Below are 12,362 nucleotides of genomic sequence, written 5' to 3'. Positions count from 1 at the left end.
ATGGGTCAGTGTTGCACTAAATATGACATATGATATAGAAATGTGCATGTATTATAACTTCCAATGTTTAATATTAATATAATTTCTTTTTTTACTATTTAATTCGCATCTACTGTGAAATAGTATTACTGTGCATTTGTGTTGGCACCTCATAATAGCACTCTTTCGTGTTTTTTTTCTGCACTGATTTGCTCGTCACATCGCGGCAGTGTTTATTGAAGGTAAACAGTATGCAAAGCCATTAGCTTGGCCGGCTACATAGTGGAGTAATCCAAATCCGCTACCGCGGAGTAAACGCCACAAACTGAACGTGAACGTCGAGAAAAATAGCGTTTTCTAACCGATTTTAGTTTGATATCCTAGTGTAATAACTAATACATTCCCGCTCAATCGTTTTCTTTTCGTATTGTTTTCCCCATTTTGCCTTCACGGGATCAAAGATGGCGCCCGAGGTTTAGAAATCAGCAATGTGTACTGACAAAGTTTTCTTTGTGCAAAAGTTCCTCGAAAGAAATGGCTTATTTAGGCGTACGATTTAATTAGAATATTGTGTTTTTCAACAACACAGTTCTGATATTTAAAAACTTTATACAGTTATTATTTTAACATTTAGATAGGCAACAAAAATCTTTTTTATAGGGCTTCATCCTAAAGCCGAGGGCATTTTTAAATGGCTGGTTTTGACTCAAATAATATACATTTTTCTACTATACATCATTTTTTTGCAAACATAAGTCTCGTTTTAAGTCATTTTAAACATCTTTAAAATCTATTTGTTGATGGCTACCTTATAGAAACTTAAGCTACAAGCATAAAAGATGCTTTAAGAAAAAAGTGCTTATGGATGAATCTTATTAAATAAATAAAACAATAAGTGGTCATATTAAGGTTGCTACATCTACTGAGTAAAGTTTCTTGCTGAAATAAGTGACAAAGTATCCTTTGTTATCTTAAATGCAGTTTTTTAATGTCAGTCTGCTGCACAGTTTTTACTAACAGACGGTAATGTCTAGTATGATGAAGGAAGACATTTTGGGCAGAGATCTGCATTTGACGCAGCTCTAGTTGTGGATGTGTTTGCTGATCCAGATGAATACTTTGACTCATTCACAGTTTTGTTATTATCAATTAATAAGCACTGTCCCTTTTAAACAAATAAAGCTGAAGAAACATAAAATGGTGTTGGTTTCAGATTGTGTTGCAGCATCGTTCTCATTGCTCCATCTGTTTCTTCTCCTTTTTCTTGAACTTCTCTAACCAGCTGAACAGAGCATTTCTTTTACTCCTAGGCTTTTTCACATTGGACTTGTTCTTGAGATCATCAGGAGTTATGCAGAAGGGCTGTATACATTTTTCAATGAATTCATCTGCCCTCTTTTTCTGAGTGGTGTCTCTAAACTCACATTTTTGGTCCTCCAGCTTTCTACTAGCCCATGCTTCTTTCTTCTGTAACGTTACCTCCATCCTTGCAGCCATTGGACTCATTTTTTTCATTTCGGTCTTCAGCATTTGAGGGTATTCAGACTTCAGGAGGCTACAGGAACCGATAGACTGCTCCACATGTTCAATCTTTTCATTTTCAAAGTCGATAATAATGAGGTCTGATTCGAGAGCAAACTGGGAAGTGGACGATTGAGGACGCAAAACAGCTTCATCAGATGAAGGAGTGGAACTCACAATTGGATCCACTGATGATGAAGATGGTTGAAAAGGAAAGGCTTGATCAGATGATGAAGTAAGGCATGGAGCCATTTGAATAATAGAGCTTGGAAAGCCTTCATTTGGATCTTCAGTAGCAGGCGACTCTGATGGTTTCATCACTGGCAGTAGGTGTTTGAAGTTCATGGCTGGTATAATTAAAAGTTCAGAAACACTTGGCAGCTCTGGGAGATCTCCCTCATTTGGCATCAAAAGGCAGGATTTGGCTAGAACTCGCTCAGGTTTGAGATTTTTCTCCATCTTTATCTCTCTTTTAGGTACTCTGAGATGTCTATTCTTGCATTTTCTGTCACTATAAACGGAAGTGAAGGCCTCAATTGTTGCTTGTGCCTCTGGAAGATTCTCCTCTTGTGCTGTATATTGTGATGACTCTCTTTTGCAGAAGGGAGTAATAAGACACTCAGACAGTTGTGCAAATACAAAGCTAAACGCTGGCATTATGAACACCGCATGATACAGGTAAATTAAAGAGTTGTCGATGTTCACTGAAGATCACAAAAGTAGCTTTTAATTGTTCCACTTCTAACAGTAACAAACCAACAGATGCCAGTTCAAATCCAAACAACAGTTCAAAACAAAGCAGCTTTCCAATGCCTTTCTGTCCATTATATGGTATTGTGTGCATGTTCTTTGTCATAATACTCATTTTAATTTAAAATTGTAAGATATAATGGTGAACAATTTGTTTAAAAAATTAATACTTGCAAAAACCCTTCTGATTTTTCCTGCTATAGAATAAGCATTTTTCTCCAGGCTGTGTGTAAGTCATCATATGGGGATTAAATATTTCCATTCCCTTTAAAGTGAAATAACTCAACATGAGAGAGAAAAAGATTATTTAAAAAAAATTCAGGTGGCATTATAAGAGGCTTTTGCATCTGAACCACATATAGATCAATGAAATTGAACTCTTAAAATGATACAGTTGACCTTGATTAGCACTTTGTGCTGTTAAGGATGTTTTCATCCACTCTGGGGTGATTTTAAGTCTTAAATTGGCCATAACCTTTTCTGTGTTTCAGCTTGTTGAATGATATGTGTTGACAGATCTTATTTTGACACACATTTTGAGAAAATGCTTTGAATAAAAAAAAACCCTTAACAATACACTCTGTGAAAATATACTATGCTTTTGATATGTTCAGGATGAAAACATTGACTAAATTAAACTGCTGTAAAAATGCATCAGATTATTATTATTTTCTTCTTTTCATTTTTTGCATAAATTTGTTAATCAACCTCTGTCCAGATCAAAACTACTATATGTTTTTTTTTTAATTACAGGATTTTTATTCTTTAAATGCAAAATTCATAAATTATGTCACTAATTTGGAGAAAAAAACTACATTTATTTAAAAGTAGTCGTGGACTATATTTTTAAAGCTTTTATCAGTCTTGGACGAGAAAAATTAGTACAGCACTGCCTTTGGTGCATGTTAGTTTTTGTGCAGCGATTTACAAATGTTTTCCCTAATTTACTGTTTGTTTTTGCCCCATTTACTTCCATTACAACCACGTTTTTGATTGCAAAACCATGACAGCATATAATCATGCATTTTTGATTGTTGGTGGTTTTCCCTGTTCGGAAAAGGTACAATTTGTAATTTTCACAGCTCATCAGTTGGCATCATTAACCTTTTAAATAGGTCTGTTCAAAAAAGCTTAGTTTTTGTATTTAAATGAAGTTATATGGAGTATAACAGCAGATTAAAGTGTGTGTGTCTGTGAGTGTGTGAGAGTGATTTGAACAGAGCAAGGGTTAATAGGAATTTTGGAAGAGCAGACCAATACCTGACTCCTTATATTTTAGGTAGCCTACATTTCATGTCTCAGTTTTAAGTCAAAATTGTCAAACTGTGTAAAATAAGTGATATTTTTACTAGGCCATTTCACGTTTTAAAAATGTTTTTTTTTCTGAGGTAAACATGTGATTAACGTGACAGCTGCTAACACATTTAAAAGTGTTTTATTGATGTCTTTCCGCTGTTTAAACTGTGATTTAGCGATTGCGCAAAACATTTTAGGATGTTGTAGGCTACTTTTTCTTCGAACATATTTGATTAATCATGTTTTTATCATGCAAAGATCACACTTCACTGATGCCAGATGGCGCAGGTCCCGCCTTCACTAACCGCAGCTTGATCCAAACAGAAATGTGATTGGGTGATCATTTTGTTCGTCAATATTTACTATGCCAGGATTGGCCTATTTTCGCCTCACAAGAGAGGACTGCTAACTGCTAAGCCAGTGCGCGCTGTAATTTAGGTAAGATAAAAATAAGTGAAAAAAAACATGATTTTTTTGTATAAAACGGGACGCCTGGTCACCATGTTATCATAAGCCTATTTTTAACAAGAAGTTTACTATGTTGTTTACTTGCATGTTTTTTATAGGCATAGGGTAAACCTATGGCTTAATTTAATGCTATATTGTTTAAATAAACAATCTACAAACAAAGCAAAAGAGTAAAACTGTACTGAATAAAAAGTAAAAGTGACTCTTAAAATGAGCTTTAAGATAACGAAGATATTATAAGGAAAACATCTACAAATTATTTAAAATATTGAAGTGTTTTTTCATGAAAATAAATAATAGGCTAATATATAGTTGGCTGCAAAGAAAACATAAGCACTGTTATGTGTATGTGAATAATAGTTTATTCATTCTGTTAAATGACTGATAAAAGTGAAATCCCACCCTGCTGAAAAAAAACAGCATGTGCTGGAAATATAATTTGATGCTGGTATGTGGATTTCAATGCTGGTCTTGCTGGTCTCAATGCTGGTCAGGACCACTGAGACCAGCAAGAACAGAACTGAAACCAGCAAGACCAGCAAAACATGCATTGAAACCAGCATTGAGACGAGCAAGAACAGCATACCAGCATCAAAACATACCTTACCAGAATATGCTGTTTTTTTCAGCAGGGCAGAAACTGCATTTATTCATTCATTAATTCATTCATTTTCTTTTCGGCTTAGTCCCTTTATTAATCTGTGGTCTTCACAACGGAGTGAATCGCCAACTTTTCCAGCATGTTTTTTACGCAGCGGATGCCATCCATCACTGGGAAACATCCATACACACTCATTCACACATACACTACAGACTATTTTAGCTTACTCAATTCACCTATAGCGCATGTCTTTGGACTTGTGGGGGAAACCGGAGCAGCTGGAGGAAACCCACATGAACATGGGGAGAACATGCAAACTCCACAAAGAAATGCCAACTGACACAGCCAAGGCTTGAACCAGTGACCTTCTTGCTGTAAGGCAACAGCACTACCCACTGCGCCACCGCGTTGACGAAACTGCATTTAACCAATTTAAAAATATTGTAATGGAAACAAACTAAACTTTATTCACACTGCATGACATTTTATTGTCCATCTTCTGTAAAACATGGCAAAATGGATGATAAAAAATGTAAAATTAAGAAAAAAATATAAATATAGAAAGATATAAAGTCTTACTCATTGTTTTGATGCCCTATTTTGCCTTTGACCCAGTTACTGCCATTCATTTACTATCATCCAGTGAACTCTCATGGGTTTATAACAACAGATTAAGATGTAATACCATATTCCATTTTTAAATTTGAATTCACGTCTAAACATAGCCAAACTTCTTATACTGACAAGCATTTAAAATCACCAAAATAGTGTCAAATATGTCAATATATAGGCCACATACTCTAGCAGTAAAAATAAGATAATTAGTTTGCTTTCAGATGCTTTATAGCACAAATATAATCTCCTTTTAAATACAAAACTCCTGTATGCTGTTGTTTTCTAATGCAAATTATAATTATTCTTAAAGCAGGAAGTTGTTTTGATGCTTTTTTGTTAGTCTCATTTCTGCCTGACCATAAGCCATAGATTCTAACGTGATCTTGACTTAATCTCCTTATAAAACCTTAACCCAGCCTTAAATGTGGGGCTTAGTTGTGTGAGCCGGCGCTGAACTTGATGGCGGCCGTGAGGGTGGAACAACAGATTTTTTCATAAACAAAGAAAATGATTTAGCATTACGGCAGAAAATAAAATGAATGCAGAGCTGAGAGAGCACCGAAGCGGATGACATGAATTTCTCTTCAGTCTTGCAATTGTGGGATGAACTCAAGTCAAATCGCCTCGCCAAATACGGCACAGTTACTGCGGTCACAGCTATTAGTAAGTCATGCGATGTCTTTTCATACATCTGTAACTTTTGGTGAGCAAAAACAACATTTCAGTCAATTCAGTTGCTTTTAGGTGTATTATAATAGAGGAAAATGCCAGCACAGTAGAGCTTAAAGTGGCTCTAAAGGTATTTGGTTCACCTGATCTGGATAATCCAGTCTGAGTGGAATCATTTTTTTCTATATTTAATTATTTGTATTTTTAAAATATTATAATATATACAGGATTCAACGCTATGGATTTTTTCTACTGGGCCTATCTGGCCAGTGAGATTTTTACTTGCCCACCAAAAAAAAAAAAAAATGTTAATAGCTATTTCTTAGCCACATACTTGAAATAATGTCTGTGAATCTAGAATTTAAACAATTTAAAAATGTCAAGACTTTATGCAAACAAAAGAGCAGTATGGAAAAATTTTGCTGGTGTTTTATTGTAATTCTAAATTATTTTTATGAAAATGGCTTGCCAAACTGACAACAAAATCAATTCATAACTTTTTGATTTAGTGGCTAATTCGAATGAATTTGTACGATGTAATTCGTACAATTTAGTACGACTTGCTCATCCCCCAATGATGGTTGGGTTTAGGGGTGGGGTTAGGTGCCACGCCTCCTTTTTAAAATCTTACAATTTCGTATGACTGAACTAAAAAAAAAAAGGATGAAAAAGTATTAAATTCTATTTTAAAAGTTGTTAAATTTCGTATCACTATGCTAAAGTTTGCTTGAATTTAGTTTTCAAATATTGTGATGCTGTGTAGTTTATGAAATCAAACAAATCCTGCTAGATTAGACATCACACTGCTTTGTTTAGGGCAGTAACCAGAAAAAAAAAACACCGTTATTCCCGCTGTTGTAAAGGCGCCACCTACTGGATTAACATTTTTATTCTGTATATAAATACAGTTTTAGTTTATTATTTGTTTCTTGGAATCAGTATTTAGTAAATATACTGCAAGTTAAAATGTCGGCAATGTTACTGGTTGAAACCTGAAGTGGCGATGAGGTCTTAAAATGTATGCAAAGAGTCTTAAAAATAGTCTTAAAACGTATTGAATTTCAGTCTTTAAATCGTGTATGTACCCTGTAATTACGTTTATGATTAGTAATGCATTAGTAAATGTTGAACTGGGGCAGCACAGTGGTGCAGTGGGTAGCACAATCGTCTCACAGCAAGAAGGTCGCTGGTTCGAGCCCCGGCTGGGTCAGTTGGCATCCGTGTGGAGCTTGCATGTTCTCTCTGTGTTGGCGTGGGTTTCCTCCGGGTGCTCCGGTTTCCCCCACAAGTCCTAAAACGTGGTATGGGTGAATTGTGCAATTTAAATCGTCCATATTGTGTGTGTGTGTGAATGACTGGAAGGTTTCTCAGTGATGGTTTGCAGCATAAAACATATGCTGGATAAGTTGGCGGTTCATTCCACTGTGAATAATAAAGGGACTAAGCCGAAAAAAAAATGAATGAATGAATAAATATTGAACTGTGATTAATAAATGCTGTACAAATATCATTCTTAGTTCATGTTGGTAAATACATGAACTATATATATGTCACTTATTGTAAAGTGTGACTGTGTTTTCCTCAAAATCAGGTTTACTTCTTCTGAGAAGATGGATTTCAGGTGGAGTTTGCCGCTGCCGTGTGCGTCTGGATGGCAAAACTGTGGTCATTACTGGTTCCAACACTGGCATTGGTAAAGAAACAGCGCGTGACATGGCCAGGAGAGGTGAATAAGAGGTTGCTGTTAAACATCTTTCAGGAAATATATAAAACAATTCACAGGAGAGCTAATAATTTTGACTTCAGCTGTATATATCCTGCTTTATTTTCAGGAGCTCGGGTTGTGATGGCTTGTCGAGATCTTTCAAAGGCAGAAAAGGCTGCGGCTGAAATTCGCAGATCTACAGGAAACGCCGACATAGTAGTTCGCCACCTAAACCTGGCATCTCTACACTCCGTACGCCAGTTTGCACATCAATACACGGCCACTGAGGATCGGCTGGATATACTTATTAACAATGCTGGTGAGAACTTTGACCATTATTTCAATGCTTTTAGCTGTATTTTGAATCATTTCATGCTTTTGTGTAAATAAACTCATTGTTGTATCAGGAGTGATGATGTGCCCTAAGAGCCTGACGGAGGATGGCTATGAAACCCAGTTTGCTGTCAATCATTTGGGCCATTTTCTGCTGACTGTTCTGCTTCTGGACATGCTGAAGAAGTCCAGTCCTAGTCGAGTTATTAATGTGTCCAGTATTACTCACAAAGGAGGTAAAAAGCACCCAATAACCGGAGCTTTTTAGTTTTGCATTTAACAGCCTTTGCATAAAACCATAGTGTTTATTTCCAGCTTTATTTAGTCAATAATAATAACAATGCGTTTTATTTAAAGGCGCCTTTCATGACACTTAAGGCCACCCTACAGGACAGCTAGAACAATAAATTCAGATAAAAACACAATAAAAGTCAATAGAAAACAATACAAACTTTAAAAATCCAGTCAGGTTAAAGTGAATAGGCTGTTTTAAACAGATGTGTTTTGAGTTTGGATTAAAAGAGCCCACATTATACATGAAAAAGGGTCATATTTCGGTTATATGGATATCCAACAACATACTGATATGCATGCAAGGTCAAAAAACACTTTCATGGTCTTATAATCTGCATTTATTTTTACCCAATTATCCCAGCGACTCCCATATGAATCGTCCAGCGATTCATTTGTTTCCAAACCCCTCCTTTGCGCGAAGCTAATCTGCGCTGATTGGACTGATGACAGCCTGTTGCGATTGGTCGAAAGCATTCAGCGCTAGACAAATGCCCAGCGCGGTTTGTCAAGCCCCTGGCGGACGGGTCAGCGCGATAACCCTGTGAGCGTCATAACCCCCCGCACGGGAAGTATGAACCGCACTTAGCAGTGAAAATGAAACCGATAGCATGCACATCATTTACTGAGCGTGATTTCCGTATCCGAGCTTTTCTCCCTTCGCAGCTGTAACTTAGATCATTTCTATTGGCAATCATTGCTGTGGCACCTTTTGCGTGAAGTGTTATATGTTCTCAGGGCTTACCTGTACTCTGCTTTGCCCAAAGATCCCATCCCCAGCCAGGGGGTTGTAGCGCTCCTCCTCAGTGTGTAGTAGGCTGCCTTTGTGCCTAATAAACTGGCCTTATTTTGCACGCACCCCTGGTGTATTGTCTGCCCATTCTCACAAGTCTCATACACCAGTCTTTTCTGATCCTTCCTTTAACAAACAAATGAATCGCCCACTGTAAGCGTGAAGACTGCTTAATCAATTATTTCCCCTCACATTTCCAATAATATCCAGGTAGGCACAGTGTCTTCTTCACTTATGACTTCAGGATCTGTTTGTCTTCGCTGCTGTGTTAGTGGACGGGGCGCTGGTTTAAATTATTTCCGCGTTTGCGCCCACAACAACTATGTTTCGTAGTCACATCACGCCGAAACGGCTTAAGATTCGTTATGAAGACGATTCATTCTAACCACTATGAGTCGACTCTTTTATTAGATGAATCAATAGTTTTAAAAACTGTCCACTTTCAGATTTAAGCCTTAGCTGGATATTTCACTTCACTTAGATCTCTGTTACACACAACATGGAAGCTCATTTTCAAAAACCCACAATAGGGGCTCTTTAAATAAAAAAAAAGAGAGTCTAAATTACGGAGATCATGAGGGAGTGAATACAATAGCTGAGGAGCAGAGTGGCTGAAAGATCTGCTCCCCATGGTGACAAGGCGGACAGAGGGAATAGTGAGGGGAATGGAGGAAGAAGACCTGAGTGTTCGAGGTGTGGCGAGATGAACAAGATTAGCAAGGTATGGAGGAGAAAGATTGTGGATGGCTTTAAAAGTGAGAAGTATTTTATAATTAATTCTGAAAAGAATGGGAAGCCAGTGAAGACAGAGGTGGTTTTTGTGATATTGCGGGCTGCAGCGTTTTTGTACCAGTTGTAATTTATAAAGAGTTTTTTTAGGGAGGCCAAACAGAAGGGAATTACAGTAATCTAGCCCTTCCAGCTACAACCCAGTGTGTGCGTGAGCGTGTATGGGTGTTTCCAAGTAGTGCGGCTGGAAGGGCATCCGCTGCGTAAATCTACTGTGGTGTACCCTGATTTTTAACCCAACATGATAATCTATTGTGCATCTCTTTTCCATTCTGACATGCAAGAGCCTGCTCTTATTCATACTAAATATTTCCATCTGATGCTCTTTCTCACAGGAAAGATCCACTTTGATGATCTTAACTTCAACAAAGCACCGTACGATTCATTGGTGAGCTACCGGCAGAGCAAACTCGCCAACCTGCTGTTCACTCGAGAGTTAGCGAGAAGGATTAAAGGTTTGTGCGCTCAATTCCAGTCCAGCAGAAACACAGAAACAGCGTTAAATAACTAATTACTGCATCAGACATGTTTAATTGCTCTGTGCTTTAACTCAGGCTCTGGTGTGTCAGTGTTCTCTCTTCACCCTGGAGTGATCCGTACTGAACTGGGGCGATACGTGCAGACACGACACCCTCTGCTCAGCGGCCTGCTTTCTATTCCTGCTCTGCTACTCATGAAAACACCCTATCAAGGGGCTCAGACGTCCATCTACTGCGCCACGGCTGACGGTCTGGAGATTCACAGCGGCTGCTATTTCAGGTATACGACTACAGTTTACACTGGTGAAAATTAAGAGTTGGATATGTATTTACTTTTTAATTTAGTATTTAATTTAATTGATTGTAAAGGGGACCTATTTTGCAAAAATCCCTTTTGTAAGTTTAAACACAGTTGTGTGGCAACAGTGTGTGAATATGGCAAAAATATGTTCATGGTATCAAATAATGAATTCTAGTTTTTATAATGACACTTGATAAACAGTCCGCAGAAACACTTTGACATTTTCCTTTCGTACATGTCATCAGAGGGGGATAAGCCCCGCCCACTAGTGACGATCACACCCTCATTAGCATAGACAGCATAGACAACAAAAATAAACAGGGGGGGTAATAATTCAGGGGGGATAATAATTCCTGAGTTATTAGCCCAGCTGTTTTTTTCCCTCAATTTCTGTTTAACAGAGAGCAGATTTCTTCAACACGTTTGTAAACATAATAGTTTTAATAACTCGTCTCTAATAACTGATTTATTTTATCTTTGCCATGATGACAGTACATAATATTTGACTAGATATTTTTCAAGACACTTCTATACAGCTCAAAGTGCCATTTTAAGGCTTGACTAGGTTAATTAGGTGAACTAGGCAGGTTAGGGTAATTAGACAAGTTATTGTATAACGATGGTTTGTTCTGTAGACTTTCGAAAAAATATATAGCTTAAAGGGGCTAATAATTTTGACCTTAAAATGTTTAAAATATATAAAAACTGCTTTCATTCTAGCCAAAATAAAACAAATAAGACTTTCTCCAGAAGAAAAAAATATCATCAGACATTCTGTGAAAATTTCCCTGCTCTGTTAAACATCATTTGGGAAACATTTACAAAAAAACTAATCAAAGGGGGCTAATAATTATGACTTCATCTGAATATATTCTCATTTTATAAATTTTAATGGGAAATATAGACATCAAAAGCCCACACGAAAATTCTCAGCGGTAAACTGGGTTTTTAGGTATGAGTTTGAGCTAAATGTTATGTATGTTAATACTTGTTTTATTATTTAAAGGCCTCATAACATTCCTTACAAAATTAAATAAAATGCAGTCAGAGCTTACATTTGAGCAGAATAACAGATGTTTTGATTTGTAGTGATTTATAAAATGCCAAAATAACATGCTCATGCTTTGCACTGAATGACACTGAGATGTGTTTACAGTGACTGTGCGCTGAAGGAACCAGCTCCTGAAGGTAAAGACGATCTGGCCGCCCTGCGATTGTGGGAAATAAGTGCAAAGCTGGTGGGTTATAGTGAAGAGGACTGACAACACTTCAACATTACACCATCTGTTTTTTTTTCTGTAATTGTTTTAATCCAGTGCAGAGGATGCTTGTGGATTATTAATGCCCATATTCTCTGTCTTGCACATGACAGTATGAATGTGGAATGAAAATTGGTCTTAATTGTCATTTTTGAATCTGATTTTGGAGTATCTGAATTGATTATTGTAAAGTTTTTATTAAATCATACCTCTAATGTTCAATAATAAAATTTCATGGAATTTAACATTAATGTTTTAAAATGTATTTTTGAATGATGTGTGCTTTGAATTTGAATAATTTGGTGATAAAATGTTGCTAAAAAAGCTAAAATAGTCACACTTGTGTTGTTTGTGGTCATAAATGGGGAAATATTTATTCATTCATTTTCTTTTCGGCTTTGTCCATTTATTAATCCGGGGTCACCACAGCGGAATGAACCGCCAACCTATCCATCACGTTTTTAAGCAGCAGATGCCCTTCCTGCAACAACCCTTCTCTGGGAAAATGGGAAA

General features: G+C 36.9%; 2 protein-coding genes across 10 annotated transcripts; one reads left to right on the top strand and one right to left on the bottom strand.

Annotated features, from left to right (window-relative positions):
• The first annotated feature begins 880 nt into the window (after nucleotides 1-880).
• Nucleotides 881-12,094, top strand: crdh (cone RDH). Of its 9 annotated transcripts, none has more exons than XM_087294978.2 (8): nucleotides 881-1,940; nucleotides 2,102-2,178; nucleotides 7,491-7,625; nucleotides 7,732-7,923; nucleotides 8,012-8,173; nucleotides 10,146-10,265; nucleotides 10,365-10,569; nucleotides 11,747-12,094. In XM_087294978.2, the coding sequence occupies exons 3-8, from the start codon at nucleotides 7,613-7,615 to the stop codon at nucleotides 11,850-11,852; spliced, it is 798 nt and encodes a 265-aa protein (XP_087151104.1). In that variant the 5' UTR covers nucleotides 881-1,940; nucleotides 2,102-2,178; nucleotides 7,491-7,612; the 3' UTR covers nucleotides 11,853-12,094.
• On the bottom strand, nucleotides 942-5,800 carry LOC147832649 (uncharacterized). The gene is made up of 2 exons (XM_088651531.1): nucleotides 3,759-5,800; nucleotides 942-3,510 (listed from the first exon to the last, which is right to left on the bottom strand). The coding sequence occupies exon 2, from the start codon at nucleotides 2,155-2,157 to the stop codon at nucleotides 1,213-1,215; it is 945 nt and encodes a 314-aa protein (XP_088507657.1). The 5' UTR covers nucleotides 2,158-3,510; nucleotides 3,759-5,800; the 3' UTR covers nucleotides 942-1,212.
• Nucleotides 12,095-12,362: the final 268 nt, after the last annotated feature.

This window comes from Danio rerio, chromosome 19 (genome assembly GCF_052040795.2).
Source record: "Danio rerio strain M-AB ecotype USA chromosome 19, GRCz13ab, whole genome shotgun sequence".
NCBI classification, from domain to species: Eukaryota; Metazoa; Chordata; class Actinopteri; order Cypriniformes; family Danionidae; genus Danio; species Danio rerio.
Note: the sequence above shows the minus strand (reverse complement) of the source record. Positions and strands in the feature narration are given on the sequence as shown.